Raw genomic sequence first — 16,099 nt, 5'->3', positions numbered from 1 at the left:
TAGGGCGACAGTAAAGACAAAGTGTTGAACTGGTTCTGCCGGCATGCTCTGATGAAACCACAGCCATGTATAATTAACAAATTACACTGATTGCCTGAAACCTTTGACTAAACTTAGCGGTGTTAGATAGTCAGCCAATCATGATCTGAGCTGCAGGCAATCAGTGTGCATTACATCGGCACAAAAAAGATGCTCCATCTCATAACTTTCTCGAATGGATGACATTTTCTGGCCAAATATTCGGCCTCTCCAGCCTGATTGTACAGTATGTGCGTGACTTTTGCGTGGCCATTTCCATCCAAAATCACACATGAATATGTATGAGTCCATGTTTGGTACTCCTGAGTCCTGAGGTTTTAGCTCAGGCTAGTTTCCTGCTCATTTAGTCAGTGCTGACTCTTGCCCTCCAGTCACTAAAATGTATGAGCCTATTTGCTGAATAATACAAATTTTAATACCTAGAAAGACCCACTGTAGCTTGCAAGCTGCCTTTGTGCATTTAAGTGGACCGTCTAGCTTAGACTCCAACAAACTCCTGGATAGAAACAGTTTTTTATGCTATTTTAACTTCTGACTCAAAGTTATTTCAGTTAAAAACAAAGTGTTCAGACGAATAGGAGCTACAATGGTTGCCTTATCCCCTGGCTACCATTGTCCTTGAGATATCCCGGTAAAATACACAGATTGCTCCCTGGACTAAGAATGCAATGGAAATGCCATTATTGTTTTTTTATTTCAGGGTTATTGGTTGCATTGCATTGTACTTTGAATCTCCCATTGTTGATCTGCTCAACAATGTCACCACCTTGTCAACTGAATTCAAGATGTCCTTCTGACACTCAGTTGCTTGTATAATTCAATGTTAGATGAGTGCAAATGTACTTCAAGTTTTGAGCATTGTGGATGCATTTCAGCATCCAAAATGTGTTGTCTTAGTTTGAGCTGCTGATTTTAATTTTCACTTTTGTGGTAATGATTTGTTTTCTTAATTTCTGGTGACAAATCCCATGAAAAAAACAACTACTTCTTAGATAATTTCTTAGTAATTTTCGAAGTGTCTCGCCCTGCCTGTGGCACCTTGCCCCAAGCCTATTGCTTCCTTGGAGTCTATTGCAAAGACAGTTTTGGACACATTTGAATTTTGATTGCATAATGGTATCAAATGAAACGTCAAAGGATCTCCAAGTTACAATTCACCCTGAGGGGGGCATACATATCAACATTGCTGTTTCTTGACACACCCGATAGCATGGCTGATTAAAATAGGAGCAAATATAAAGGTCAAACAACTCAGAGGTTGTGTCATGTGTCATGAAGGTGCTCGAAACGAGAAAGGCCACAAGCAATCCTCTGGCAAAAAGTTAAAAACAGAGGATGCTTGTAAATGTTAAAAGCTGGGTTAAAATAACAACAATGTGTGCAGCACATACAGCCTTCTTCAGGGTGTAGTTTCTTTGTTTGCTTAAAAAACAGCTGGGTTTTGTAGTTTTACATTAAACGTTACTTTGACTAGACTAAATAACACAAATGTTTTTTACAGCCGCGGATTTATACACATGTGGTGCTCTGAGTATTTACTGCAGCAGGTCGGATTATCTAGGATTGACTAAAAATAAACTCCAGGTCCCTCATAATGTTCAACATCATCACCAGCCCTATGTATTAAGTGTGTTATTATTCCAAGCAAGAAATAGTGAGAGGAAAGAGCAAAAGGAGCAGTCATCATGACACTTCCTCTCTCTGCCTCTGATTTGAGGGGCCAATCAGAACACCCACCGCGGTCATCAGTTAATCACATCGCACTCAATCATTCTTTCTAAGCCCCTGGGTGCAGATTACAAATTCATCGGTGATCTGAGACAACACTGTAGTTGGAGCTGTGTGTATAGGTCAGAATCAAGCAAGCTTTTATCGGGACAGCCAGACATCCCATGCCATGTCTGTTATGTAACGGTTGTTATGTCATCTGTTTGAAGCGTGTTGTACTCTTGTCGTGAGTAGTTCTTTTATACGAAGCTGTATTGGTGCCAGCTGGCATGCAACTTTCATATGCAGAAATGAAGATAAGAGATTGGAAGCTAGTGTTTAAATAAACTGGTTACATAAGATGGAGATCCGTGCATGAAAATGTGTGAATGAAGCACAAATACACACACACGCACGCACGCACACACACACACACACACACACACACACACACACACACACACACACACACACACACACACACACACACACACACACACACACACACACACACACACACACACACACACACACACACACACACATACACAATTAAACACAATCTGTTTATTTATTCACTCAGCTTACATATGCACTTACACATCTATGAACATGTCTATTAGTTTGCCTATGCACTCATACATAGAAATGGCTTTGCTCTAAGTCTTTGATGAATTTGCTGCAGACTTACATCAAGATGACAAATGGGGAGGCTTGTTTTTGCCTCTCTGTGTACGTGTGCAAATGATATCTGGATCATTTTGTGGGTGCCGAGCAGGATCTGTTCTTCCTCGAACAAAGGCATTGCTACTGAACTGTGCTGCAGTCAGTACTTTGGCCTTAGATATTGTGTTGGGGGGGGTCTGGGAAAGGCTTTCTGGTTGTGCTGGTCTCAGATGTGGACTCTGGTTTGCATATGCTCTGACAACTACATAGTCCTCTGGAGAAAAGCAGCCCTCTGCATGTCTGCATCCTGCCTGGCTGCGGAGATAAAAGCCTCCCTCCACTGAAATGGCCCACTGTGTGAGTGCAAGTGACAGTAAGAAAGATAGGGAGGGAGCTGTGGGGGGGAGAAGGGGTGGAAGTGAGAGTTTGTGAAGCCTGTGGGCAGCGATGGAGCAAAGCATGTCCAAATGCATGATCTCTGGTAACAAAGCAGACTGGGCATTACCTCACCTAGGGCAGAGACATTTGCCAAATGTTTCCTGTCTCCTGTCAGTCCCATTTATGGTAGAGCTCCTCACGTCTGAGTGGAAGTTACAGTCAGCGAGTTTTTGAATCAGTCAGAATAAAAAATGATGCAGCTTGTATGCAGAGATATTGGCCTTAATGCGTCCATCCCACTGAAGGAAAACGTCACTTTTAGATGTATTACTTTATAAAACGTTAACAGTTTGTACTGCTCTCTCTGAACGCTGCGCTCTCTGTTTGTGTTAGTTCAATCTAAAAGGACATTTCAGGATTTGAGGGTGCAGTTGGGCACAATGACGGAGGAGGGAGCACATCATTACGTTTTGGTACATTGCTTCTGTGAGCCTGAAGATACTATGTTAGGAGGTGTTTCTAATATTCAATATGTCCTCATTTATTATAAATGTGGTGGACAAAATATGTGGAACACGCCTCAGAATCAAGCATCGTGATTTTAGATGATATTAATATTAAAAGCCTCATCGAGGTAGGATTTATTGTAGGGCTGTTGGAATAGACTTACTTTTGGGTGTACTTGAAAAACTGGAACCTGAGTGTGATTTCACGCCAGTGCAGCAGTAAAATCCTGCAGTTTCCTAAAATATGGTCCTCAGTTATTAAGATATTATCATATTCACTCAGTTCATGTTGTTTATGTTTTTGTTGCTGGAATATTTCGACCCTCATATCGGTATGTTCTGAATAGGGGTCTTATCAATAATAGAATCAGACTGGCTTGGTTGTTGTGGTGGTTTGGTAACAGTTCAATGGATGTTGTTATATTCAGTTCAGTGTGTAGATAAGGCCAACAATGATTTGTCTGGGATGCAATTTAATCTGAATCTAAAACCAAACAGAAGGGTATATATAGGTATGCTATTTTGGTATCATACACCCAACTTGTGGTTCTAACTTGTCCATACTGAAATGTATTTTGTTGTAACAGTGATAGTAACACCAAAAGAAACAACACAGTTAGAACATACTGAATGCTGTTAACCTTACAAATGCAAAACAACTCCTCAGGATTTGAAAGATACTTGTACATTCAGTTGATGTGCTACTGCTAGTTGAATGCTTTGCACTAACACTGAACGTTCATACTTAATGCTCTATTTTTTTCCTTATGCCTATCCCCCAAACTCTTCTCTACAACTAAATATGTGAATGTTTTGAGGCTGCTTATGGTACTAGTTTTTTGGGTTCTTGAATAGTGTTATAATTTCCAAGTATCCAGACCAATGTGGAGACGAAGATGTGAACGAGAAATGTCACATTTAATTTTTTTATATATAACTCTGCTGTCCTATTTTCCCTCCACAGCCAGAGGTACTGTATGTGTAATCCTGATGTGGTGCAGCAGTTTCATAACCCTGACACCATCTTCATCCTGGCTTTCGCTGTGGTCCTCCTCAACACTGACATGTACTCGCCCAACATCAAACCCCAGCGCAAAATGGGCCTTGATGACTTCATTCGCAACCTCAGAGGTTAGTGTGTCCAAATTCATGTATGAGAGAGTTTCATATCAAAGCTGTGTGACTCATCTCAGGGATGGTGATGTGATCCTATATTTATGGCAAGTGGTTCTATGAGCAGCGAATTTGGTTATATAATAGTAACCACATGTAGACACACATGCACATTTCGCAACATTTTCACAAAGAGATCCATCTGCGAGATATGCCACAATGATAGGGAGGACGAAAAAGAGAGCAGAGGGCAAGGAAATTCAAAGTTTTACAACAAGCACTCTCTATCAACCCCTCTTCAGCCTCACTATCAGGCTTTTGAGTGGCAGCTTCTTGAAGTGAAGTCAATTACTCAAAGAGGCGGCGGGTGCTTGCCTGTGCGCGCTACCATCAAGGAAACCATCAGCTGTGCAGGATGAGATTCCTGATATCCTTGACTCGAAGCTCTGCTCCAGAGGCTGTGGCATTGACCCATTTAATTAAGGCTCACTTAGCGTAGATTTAACGATATGAGCTCGGCTTTCTAGAGGCATCCCATCACCTGAGGCTCTCAAAAACGCTCTCCATACAGCGGTTGAACAGATGCATACATTTAATGCAACTAGAGTTTGAAAATGAGAAGTTTGACTTTAATTCGTACCTTCAGTTAAAGGTGGGGTGGGTAATTTTGGAGAAACCAGCTTGAGTGCGCTAGAATTTGAAAATACACAGCCGGAAGAAATCTGGTACTTCCTTACAGAGCCCCTCCTCCAACACACGAACGCGCACATGACCAATGAGGGCACGAGATAAGTTTGTGCACAGATGGAAGGCTGACAGGCAGGTAGGCCATCCAGTTATTTTAGCCGGGCCGGCTAAAATGATTGGTCGTGCTTTTTACAGTACTACGGCTTCCACAGATGAACATTTGTATGGATTTTTTGTCAAAGCACTTAAGATATTCATTGCTATCGGGATGTTAAGAGCATTCCATGGAATATAACAAAAAGTGCATCTGGAGCCGGTTTCTCAAACTTACCTACCCCACCTTTAATGGAAGAGAACACCATAAAATATATTTTAATATCTTGTTTCTCTTAATATCGTGCAAGTCATTTTTTATTTGTGAGCTGAAGAGGGTTCTCCACCATAACACAATGACAGCAGACATACTGGGATAAAAGCAAATGTTGTCATTTAAAGCTGCAAAACCTACAATGAAATTAAGCTAATGTTGCTGAAACATCTTAAAATTAAAGAAATTAACAAATTAAAATGATATGAGCTCACAAAGAATCTTTCAAATTGAATAATTACTAAGCGTATAATTTGGACCCCTTCCACTGTGCTGTTGCTAAACTCTCAGAGGATCTGCACTGTGAAATTCTTTAATTTACAGTGAACATCATGAATAATACAATAATTCAAAACAAAACAAATTTTAAATGTTTTACTAATGGTGTCTATTTTTTATTTGAATAGTTTTGGCATTGACATTACATGGAAAGAACTTCCATTAGTTTCAATTAAAATAATTATGCAAAATAAATCAATTACAAATAAGTATACAACCAATTTAACATCATCTATTTATCACCATTTAACGTAATACGGTTGAGTAATACTAATCTAATACACACATTTAGTCTGTTATGTGTGTACACTGCTCTTCATTCACCACCCTGGCTTTGTTAGCAGCTAACAAACAAAATGACTCCTCTGACCGAGCAACGCAGGAGATAGCGTTCATTTTCGCCTGCATGGTCAAGGCCATGGATGTATGAAGAGAATGGTATGTGAGATTGAGAGGGAGGATACATCTGGATTAGGGGATTTGTATTGACTGTTGGGTTCAAATAGCACCAATCTCTTTCCAGAATCACTAACACTAAATAGATACTACACTCTTTAAAATGCCAATGTATATCAATACATCACAGGGTGTTTCCTTGGATTCCTGAAGAAATCACTGTTTTCCCTCGTGCCTCCATGGTTAACGGAGAACCTAAAAAAGGCCAAAAGCAAATCGAATCCCTGATGAATTACAGTAAATGTTGGCCAGGTTTAACAACAGCAGAACTATGTCTAGAAGTCAGATAAAAACTGTTGACACAACTCATGCAGTATAATCCGTCATATGCTCACTGCTTCACAAACACATGCATTTTCATCACAATCTTACAGTTTAAAACACTTCTGACATAACTAAACCAATTGTTATTTTAAAAACGTAGGCTGTCAGCTGGAAACATTACATCGACAACTTACAGTATGTAGATAACGTTAACTTTAATAGCTAGCTATCTACCGTACATCTTCAAATTACCACATCTATGGTGAAAGTCTGAAGTCAAGGGTCCATTGTACTAGAAAATGATATTGGTAAATGTGCTTTTGTTATCATTGTAAACTACATGTGTGCCATAAGAGAATGATAAGCTTGACACAGACATAGCAAAAGTGAATAAAGGCGAAGTACTTACCTTGATAGTGACCTGTCACACTTCTTCTGTTCTGGGCCGTCCTTCCCTAAGGTGTGGATGATGGAGCAGACATCCCCAGAGAGATGGTTGCAGGTATTTATGAAAGGATCCAACAAAGAGAGCTCCGCTCCAACGAGGACCACGTCACCTATGTGAGCCGCGTGGAGCAGTCCATCCTGGGCCTGAAAACTGTGAGTGAATTTATTGTTTGTGCTCCCCCTTTTTCTCTCATTTCAGAGAGCTGTCTCTACTTGTTTGTACTGTCTCACTTTCTCTTGTGTCATGTTTTATTTCACTGCATTCTGTCATCTCCATCTCTTTAACCATTACTCCGTAGATCCTCGCCGTGCCCCACAGACGTCTGGTGTGCTGCTGCCGTCTGTTTGAGGTGCCTGACGCAAACAAGGCCCACAAACAGAAGCTCTCCCAGCTCCAGAGAGAGGTCTTCCTCTTCAATGACCTGCTGCTGGTGAGCAACCTATTTTCAGTGACTCACTACTATACTCTCAATACGCTCCTTAAACCACATTTTATTGTCAGTTCATACAAAATCGGATCATTATATTCACCGCGTTGGTGTTTTTTATGTCTCCACTCTAGATTCTAAAGCTGTGTCCCAAGAAGAAAACCTCGGCCTCATACACCTTCTGTAAAGCTATGGGCCTACTGGGAATGCAGTTTCACCTCTTCAGCAATGAATGTAAGATGCTTTTTTACTCTGCTGCAATTTATTCTCAGTAGTTTCAACCTGGTGCTGGAAAAATGCTGACCCAACTATGAGAGCCGTCAACATCATTGTCTGTCAAACCCACACGTTGATTGTGTCATAGGGCCATCATTAAAACTAAATGAACACACTCATGTCAACGAACACTTCCAGGAAATGTGCTTGCTTGCAAGAATCTAGCCTTAAAGCCTACATCTTAACACTTAACAAGATATTTTTTAGGCAACTCAATGAACTTTTATGAATTTAAGACACACTGTGAAAAGGGTGAAAGTTCTAAAACTAAAACAAGGATGGCAACCAGAGTGACCTGGGAATCACAGGTAACCACAAATACTTGAAACTAGCCAGTGAGACAACACACACGTCAGCATGGACTGCTATTTAACCAGATGTTTTCTGAAACCAGTGGAGCAACCTTCTTGGTATTGGATGGAAAGCAGGTTTAAGACACTTCCACACTGGCTCACTTTTCAGATTAATGAGTTATAGCCTGATACAACACAGTGGTAATAATGGCTTAAAGCTAATTCAAATTTTAACCATGCTTAGCATGTTAGCATTCTAACCGTTGTACAGTTGAGGCTGATAGGGTTGTCAGTATTTTTGCAGGTTATTGATCTTAAATCAAAGAATAAAACACATGAAGGATTTGAACTGATGAAGTCTAACGAAATGATAATAATTTATAATGTGAAGGATATGAATGCCTTTACTTGATTTAAAAGACATTAATTGAGTCATGACACTAGCATAGCTGAATGTGTTGTATGAGAAATAAATAGAAAACTACTGGCCTTCAGTGAATATGAGCCTCCTAATATTTCTGCAAACCCTTTGTTGAAAATCTTCAAGAAACCATTCCTGCCAACAGAAAAATAATTTGGTCATTAAGCTCAAAGCATGAGTTCTTGCAGGTATTCTTAGCACCATTTTGTGAAGTTAAATTGAAGTTTAAAAGATCAACAACAAAATATTTAGAAGAACCTGTATCCTATTTTGAAATCAAAGTCATGGTGAAAGTAATTCCTTTTTCTCTTTGAAACCTTGTTGTTGCTGTCTCATCAGACTACGCCCATGGCATCACCATGCTGAGCCCGTTTACCTCAGAGAAGAAGCAGCTGGTGAGTTTCTGCTCCCCGAGCGGAGAAGAGCTCAGGAAGTTTGCAGAGGAGCTCCGAGAGGCGATCACAGAGGTCAATGAGATGGAGCAGATACACATCCAGTGTAAGTGCAGCACTCACACCTCAGCATATGCACATGCTAACAGATACATACTGTATATTATGATTAGAAAAATAGATTTTATTAACAACAATACTTTTTTCCTGGTAAATAATTTGTACACAATTATGTATGTACATGTGAATAATATATATGCATAGTATATAGTCGCTGGTTGCAATTTCCTATTTGTGTTACAGGGGAGTTGGAGCGGCAACAAGGCATCCAGCCACACAGCATACACACCAATGGTGGGCAAGTGGACACACACACAGGACACGGCTCACCCTCAGGTGCTGGTTTTGCTCGTGCAGCATAAAATTCATAACACCGCATTCATTACTCATAACAATGCATACATTACTCAAGGCAATGTATAAAAATAGGACAACTTCATGGAAGATTGGTGCATGAATAATCCAACAACAGCGAATATGAACATGAAAAAGGAATACATTATGATTATATCGTTTAACTTTTCTCTAATTGTGGCTTTTTTAATGGGTTTGTTCCCCCAAAAACAACATTGCAGTATTTGCATTACTTAAGGTTAATAGTTTTTGTATGGATTAAACACCCAAGACACAACATGTTAATTAGTGAGCTTTAGAGTTGCTGGTTTCAAGGATTTTGTAAAAACTGCATATAGTTTGCTGAATCCTTCTGTTTGCTGCCTTAATGCTTAGCTGAGTTGTTCCCACACTGAAAAAACTGAAACGGTGACTTTAATGAAATGTATTAGGTCAACAGATGTCACTGTATTATGTTAGTTGAAAGCAATAATATTAAGTTAAATATACAAAATATTAGCTTCAACCTAATATAGTTGCTTTTAACTTACCAATAATAATAATAATAATAATACAGTTATGTGAAAATTGTCAACGGTTCAGTTTTCTCAGTGCATGAGCGAGTATTTACCAGACAGACATGACAGAAGTATTCATGTGATTCATCCAACCCTGAGGAATAAAGCAAATAGGTATATTCCTAAAATGCTAAACTCTTCCTTTATAAAAAGTGACTGCCACCTGTGCAAAGTACTGATTCGGAATTTTAACATTCTGTTCATGAAACTTTAATCTCCCATTGAGTTACAAATAGACGCCTTTCTCCCCACAGGCCAACAGGATGTGTACGATAAAACTGGCAACAACAACACAGTAGAGGTAAGTGCTAAGCCACTCTTGCCTCCCTCAGGTAAGTGCATGTGTCCCCTGCTATGTGGGTGTGGTTCTGCCTGTCTGTGTGTGTCTGTGTCTGTCTGTGTGTGTTTGCGTGTGTGAATGAGCGACTAGATAGGGACTCATCCTGGAAAAAAGGTTTACTTTGTGCTTTGCTTTAAAAGAGCTCGGCCTCAGGCACATCCCCACTTTGCAGGCACAGATACAAAGGCCGCTGAGAGGAGTGTGCAATAGTGGCGCTCCAAACTATCTCTCCGTGTGCCTCGTGAGTGGATCAGCAGCCACTCTACTTGCCATACAGCATCCCTTCTTTCATCAGCTGCTGCTGCCAGCCTTACTGTATAAGCTTTTGCAAGCCACCATAAGCCTGGCTGGCTCCTAGAATACCATCTAAAGTACAAAGCCAGATAAGCTTGATAGTGTTAACAGTCTGAGTGTGTGTGGGTGGGGGAATGTCTGTGAAACCAGCCCTTATTTTAACTCAGCATACAGTACAGTCATAGAGGCCGTTTACCCCTTTCCAATTTCCTCTGTTTCTATCCTTTCCATTCTTTCCTCTCTCCCCTGCCTCTCAGTCAGTCCTTTAGAGTTGTACATAGTGTGTTAGGGAGACACTACGCCCTCGGTGTCACCTCTCCTTTCCTGACACTCCCTTCAACTTTTAGCTTCTCATTCTGCCACTCATTTACCATGTTCGCACACCCACAAACACATCAAAATCAAAACGTTCACGTCATGACCTCTGACCAAAATCTCTTCTTATCCCGTTACCTTTTTCTGTTTCTGGGCTGTTGTGTGTAAAACATCTTTTGAGAGAAAGTTTAAATCATGTAAATAAACATGATTGGGAGAAAAAGAGAGACGGAGTGTGTGTTTTGCATGCGCTCGCTCTGCATACCAACCTGCATGCCTGAATGCCCATGTGCGTAACACACCAGAGGGCTGCGTAGAGGCTGCGTTCAGGCTGGTAACTCCTCATGCGTTCTCTGACTGTTCCTAAACTAGGTGTCAATTCACAACAGGCTGCAGACCTATCAACTGAGCCCGCCCAGCATTGAGTCCCTGCCTCTGGCTCTGACCGCGCCCCCCGCCCTGCTCAGCCCCGTGCAGCCTGGAGACCTCCGTCCAGAAACACTCATCCAGTGCCAGCAGATAGTGAAGTTGATCGTGGTGGACCAGAGCGGGCGGGGGCGGATGGAGGCCTTCCTCAGCCAAGGCCCAGCCACACATCAGCTCATACAGTCGGCCATGTCCACGCCTGTGCATGTCAGAGAGGGGGACAGCCCCCAGCCTCCTCTGCCGCCTCCCCCTCCACCTTACAACCACCCCCACCAGTTCTGTCCCCCTGACTCACCCAGGCCCCTCCACCACACCATGCCTCTCATGCGCAGGCGCAACTCCAGCGGCTCCCGCAGCATCGTCTAAGAGGCTCCTCTATGAACCCTGGGGGCCGGACTTGAGCCCCTCACTCACACAGCGACACACACATGCTGGAGTGCTAGCCAACTCCCTTTGAGTGGTCAGATTAAAGCATTGCTAAATAAAAGTGAGGAATATACTGTGTAAGTCGGAAAAAATGACAAAGGAAAAGGACACCAACAGGACTTTATTCAGAGTCCTGACTCAGTGGTGGCTTTTTTGAACTTGGACTAGATTTGATGCCATTTCGAAAGACAGCTTTTCTCCTTTCTTTTGTCCAACATGTCACCCGGTAGCTGATGGTGTTGTCTGTCTAGATTTCACACTCTTCAAAAGATCTTGTGACTTTGCATTTTTAAAATGTCACCTATCCAATAAATGTGTCTGAGAGCTATAACTGTGAAACCAGGGAGCCAGATCAGAAGAGCAAACCGGCGGTCCTGAGAGGAAAAGGGAGGGCTTGAAATATGGATACAAGTTTTTTTTAGCTCTCTTTCAGGATATTGATGTTAAGTTCTCACCCTTTTTTTTGGTCTTTGGTTTCGATCGAATGAGCTTAGAGTAATTTCAGCAGAGCTAATGTAGCTTCTCACTGCAATGCTTTTTTTCCTCATGTCTTGACAGTAGTGTCAGTATATTTGTTTCCTTTATTTCCGAGTGGATAGTTAATGATTGGGTGACGATATATGCCAAGAAAAAGGTAAAAAGCTCAAGCATCTCCACCCTGCCGTGTGCAGTAAAGGGCAGTAAGCTATGATGTTGATACTCACTCAATTAACCTAAAACCTGATGACAATCATACTTTTTTGTGTTTCATTGTTGTTTGTTTTCCTAAACTTGTGTATGCAGACATGTTCACAGTGGTGTGTGAGGGCCCTGATTCTGTTTGCCCTCACACAGCTCAGGAGAGGATTTGCTGCACTGGAACATATAATATCTGAGAGCAGCGTGTGTGTTCAGTCTGCTTACTCATGGGCAGCAGGGAGTGGAACTGGTAATTAATCCAAAACAAGACTAAAACAGCCAGATCAAGCCTTTCTCCTTCGGTATATTTGCTTGTAATGGGTTACCTAGTGTGACAATTGCTGTTACCTTGGGATTTAGGCAATATCTGTGCCTAAAAAACTCTCTTTAGTTTAAAAATGAACACAAATTGCTCCACACAAGGCAGACCAAGGTCACCATCACTCCCCTCTCACAAATTATATTTTTCCTTGCACAGTGAAAATGTTATATAAACAGAGATGCATTCATATACTGAATGCTAATCAGGGGGAAAACTGAAGATGTCCATGGAATATTTATTGATTTCATCATCAGGTTGTCTTTCCAGGGTCGATGGTTCGAGCCAGTTTGTACAGCAGATCGCAAATCATCCAACTGAGACACACCAAACACGTCTTGTACCTTTTGCACCACAGAATATATTGGATATATTGTAAATAGATTATATAGATTTATTCTAAAAAAGTGATTAGTTTGCCCAGTGTGTGTATCTACGTATGTATTTGTACAGAGAATAATCTAGTTTAAAAAAAGAGGATATAATAGCTATTATAATTATTATTTCTATGATTATTATATTTATTATCATCATGATTATTATTCACATCAGGGGTTGTCCTAAATCCTACCGCTGCGAGAGACAGGAAACAGGCAGCTTTTATAGAATAAACTCCAGTTTCCATGGTAACACATGCTATATTAATGCAGATACACATTTATCATGAAATTATACCGTGTCATATTATTATAGATTATTAAGAGATGGCTGTGTCACCTGTTAAGGTGTGTAAAGGGCTATGCTGTATTGGTGAATATGTGCAGTAAATACACACACACATACATACACAATTGCTGCCAAAGCAACAGCAAATCCAGCGTATATTTACCTTAGAAACTGCTTGATTTCTTAAGTCAGCACCCCACTTTGTTTACTGTAAACTCGGAATGACTTGTACAAAAAGCATGATATTGTTTTTATTTTTATTTTTTATTTACAGGGAATTGATTATATGTTTATATCATAATTGTTCCAGGCATGTTGGGTTGATTTATGTCATCTTCTCCCCCCTCTCTCGACTTCCTCCCTCCGTTCTGCCTCACCCCTTCCCATCAACCCCTGCCTTCTCTATGGTTGTCATGGAGACGCACCAATCTGCATCCTCACTGTGGAGCACTGTCATTAATCTTTGCACCCTCACAATATTTCTAAAAAGGGAGATTTCTTAAAGATCAACATGTTTACTAATGGAATATTTCTTATTTTTTCTGTTCTAAGAGAATGAAAGAATAAAGTAGTTTTTACTCTCTGCCCTGGACTGTCTGATTGTGTGTGTGTGTGTGTGTGTGTGTGTGTGTGTGTGTGTGTGTGTGTGTGTGTGTGTGTGTGTGTGTGTGTTGACGGCCGAATTGTCTCCATGTCTGCTTCTGTGCCCCCACCTCGGCCTCTCTGATGAATGTGCTCCAGGTGTGTGAGGAGGATGGCTGAATGAAGGAGCTTATGGGAAATCAGTCTGCAGGTGTTCCTGTCCACCCAGCACAGCGGGTCTAGACTCATTCATTAACAGAGGAGAAAGCAGTATTGAAACTGACTTGTACCGTCAGAATATGTGTTGTTGGTCCGCCAAATAAGGTAGGTGGAGCAAACACTCTCTAATTCACTGAGGAGTAAGGCTAGCTATTTTTTTTCCAATCTCTACTAGCTTTGCGATAAAACCGCTTCCAAGGCCAAAAAACAATGAAAAAAGCAATGACTAATGATAAAAAAAAAAAACTAGTGCCAGACATACCTGACTGATAACCACAACAAGATATTTGAGACTAAAAACTTAAGCATCAAAGCCAGAAAAAATACAAGTTGCTTTTATTTTTGCAAATCACTCTTGAGAAAGGATAAACACAACGTAAATACTGTCCACTCTTCGACATAGTCAGATTTACAAAGAGATTGAAACAAAACACCATTTTGGCTGAATAAATTATCTTACAAAAACATAGATGATATCAACATAGTACAATAATTACAATACACAGTGGAGTCAATTTGTGCAAAATGCCTGTAAGATTACAGATGTCATAGAGCTCTCACAGTCAGCTCACCGCTCTTTCAAACGTTTCTCAAATTCTGTCTCCCTTTTGTTTCTCACTAGAGGTTTATTAAAGGGGGGACAGTGCAGAGAAGTGGGTTGAGGTGGAGGAACAAAGTCGCCTGACAGATCGCTCAGTTTAAACTGTGCTGTTCGCTTCCTGTTTCTCCTGCACCCCCCTCTAACCTTGTGTAGTGGGTCAGTCCAGTCCACCTTTGTGCACAGGCCGCCTCCCGACAAGCGCCACTCTCTCCCAGGAAAAGGTGTCTCTCGGTCAGACTTTACATAGTGGTTTCTTCCCATTCCAGCTCAACATCACCTGCAGACCAGCACAAAGGAGTGGAGTGAGCCCTGTGCTGTGAGTGTGTTGTGTTTATTTAAGTGTGTAGAGGTGCACGTGTGTGTTTACATGTTGTTTACCTTCCATAGCGTCCAAGGAGTCCATCTTTTCCAGAGCAGAATAGCTGACAAACCAGATGGACTGGCTGTTGCCTTTGTTGTTTAGAAGTTCTAGCGTACTTTGGTGCAGGAAGATGTACTGGGCCTGACACACACACACACACACACACACACACACACACACACACACACACACACACACACACACACACACACACACACACACACACACACACACACACACACACACACACACACACACACACACACACACACACACACACACACACACACACACACACACACACATATACATTAGCAGATACTGAGCAGATGTTTATAATAAATAAATTGGTGTATAATTAAGTCAGAGGGTCCTGGTAGCTGGTGCTGACCATTTAATCACAACAACTCTGATTTCATTCAAACTGGAGATCTGTCAACCCTCTACTGTCTCCTGTCTGATGAAGGCAACAAAAATAAAAACATATGACCATGTTTTTTTTCTTCCTTTCAATATATAAAAAGAAACACATTAATCTTGCATTGCCGATTAGATTTAGTCAATTAATTAAAGTTTAAAGCTTTTTTTCCCCTCTCTCTTTCAGGACTCAAACCTTTCAAAGCAACATTTTAATTTCCTTTAACAGAAGACAGAAAAAAACCATCTAAAATAATGAAAATGATTTTGACTCCTAATGCTGCAGCTGCCACACCCCAGGGAGGTGTAACAGCAAGAGAGCTGGATACCATATTTCAAGGCTGCCAACATATCATGTTTTCACTTTTGTTGCCAAAATAATTCACTATAACAATCTATAGAGTTACATTTATATATATATATATTTTGTATCAATTGTTTTGTTTCTATCTATTTTTTTACACAAAAAAAATATAAATCACTCAGCAAGTTTAGTAAGATTGTAGTTAATTGTCATTTTATGATAAAGATGCTCATGTAGCAAAACTGATGGAAAGTACGGTAGAAATCAGTAATTATTAAATACCTCTACAAGATCTGACACACATCTAAAATAACTGCCTTTGCTCTCGCTTTGAGTTAAGTGTTTTAGATAAAAGAGTTAAATGTGGGTCAGTTAAAAGCTCTCTTCAACAACACTGTGCTCGAGTAGCTTGGCAATGACATTTGTGAGGTTATAAAATAATTGAATGGAATGATGGCCTC

At 40.8% G+C, this 16,099-nt stretch overlaps 2 protein-coding genes across 5 annotated transcripts in view; one reads left to right on the top strand and one right to left on the bottom strand.

Annotated features, from left to right (window-relative positions):
- The window catches only part of iqsec3b (IQ motif and Sec7 domain ArfGEF 3b), a 28,053-nt gene extending 14,316 nt beyond the window's left edge, over positions 1 to 13,737 (top strand). The window contains exons 7-14 of the mRNA XM_079684611.1: positions 4,204 to 4,427; positions 6,923 to 7,062; positions 7,209 to 7,340; positions 7,472 to 7,571; positions 8,667 to 8,825; positions 9,023 to 9,115; positions 9,945 to 9,991; positions 11,012 to 13,737. Of these exons, the coding sequence (XP_079540737.1) occupies positions 4,204 to 4,427; positions 6,923 to 7,062; positions 7,209 to 7,340; positions 7,472 to 7,571; positions 8,667 to 8,825; positions 9,023 to 9,115; positions 9,945 to 9,991; positions 11,012 to 11,431 (1,315 nt within the window). The 3' untranslated portion in view covers positions 11,432 to 13,737. The remainder of the gene's footprint in view (positions 1 to 4,203; positions 4,428 to 6,922; positions 7,063 to 7,208; positions 7,341 to 7,471; positions 7,572 to 8,666; positions 8,826 to 9,022; positions 9,116 to 9,944; positions 9,992 to 11,011) is intronic.
- Positions 13,432 to 16,099, bottom strand: part of ptprq (protein tyrosine phosphatase receptor type Q) — a 39,036-nt gene continuing 36,368 nt past the window's right edge. For 3 of the 4 annotated variants that reach the window (XM_079685511.1, XM_079685513.1, XM_079685512.1), the window contains 2 exons: positions 14,935 to 15,058; positions 13,994 to 14,833 (listed from right to left, as the gene is read on the bottom strand). In XM_079685511.1, the coding sequence (XP_079541637.1) occupies positions 14,796 to 14,833; positions 14,935 to 15,058 (162 nt within the window). In that variant the 3' untranslated portion in view covers positions 13,994 to 14,795. The other variant, XR_013808934.1, reaches the window with a different exon arrangement.

Source organism: Notothenia rossii (assembly GCF_949606895.1).
Source record: "Notothenia rossii genome assembly, chromosome: 5".
Taxonomy (NCBI): Eukaryota; Metazoa; Chordata; class Actinopteri; order Perciformes; family Nototheniidae; genus Notothenia; species Notothenia rossii.
The sequence above is the reverse complement of the archived record's forward strand: the minus strand, read 5'-3'. Positions and strand labels throughout refer to the sequence as shown.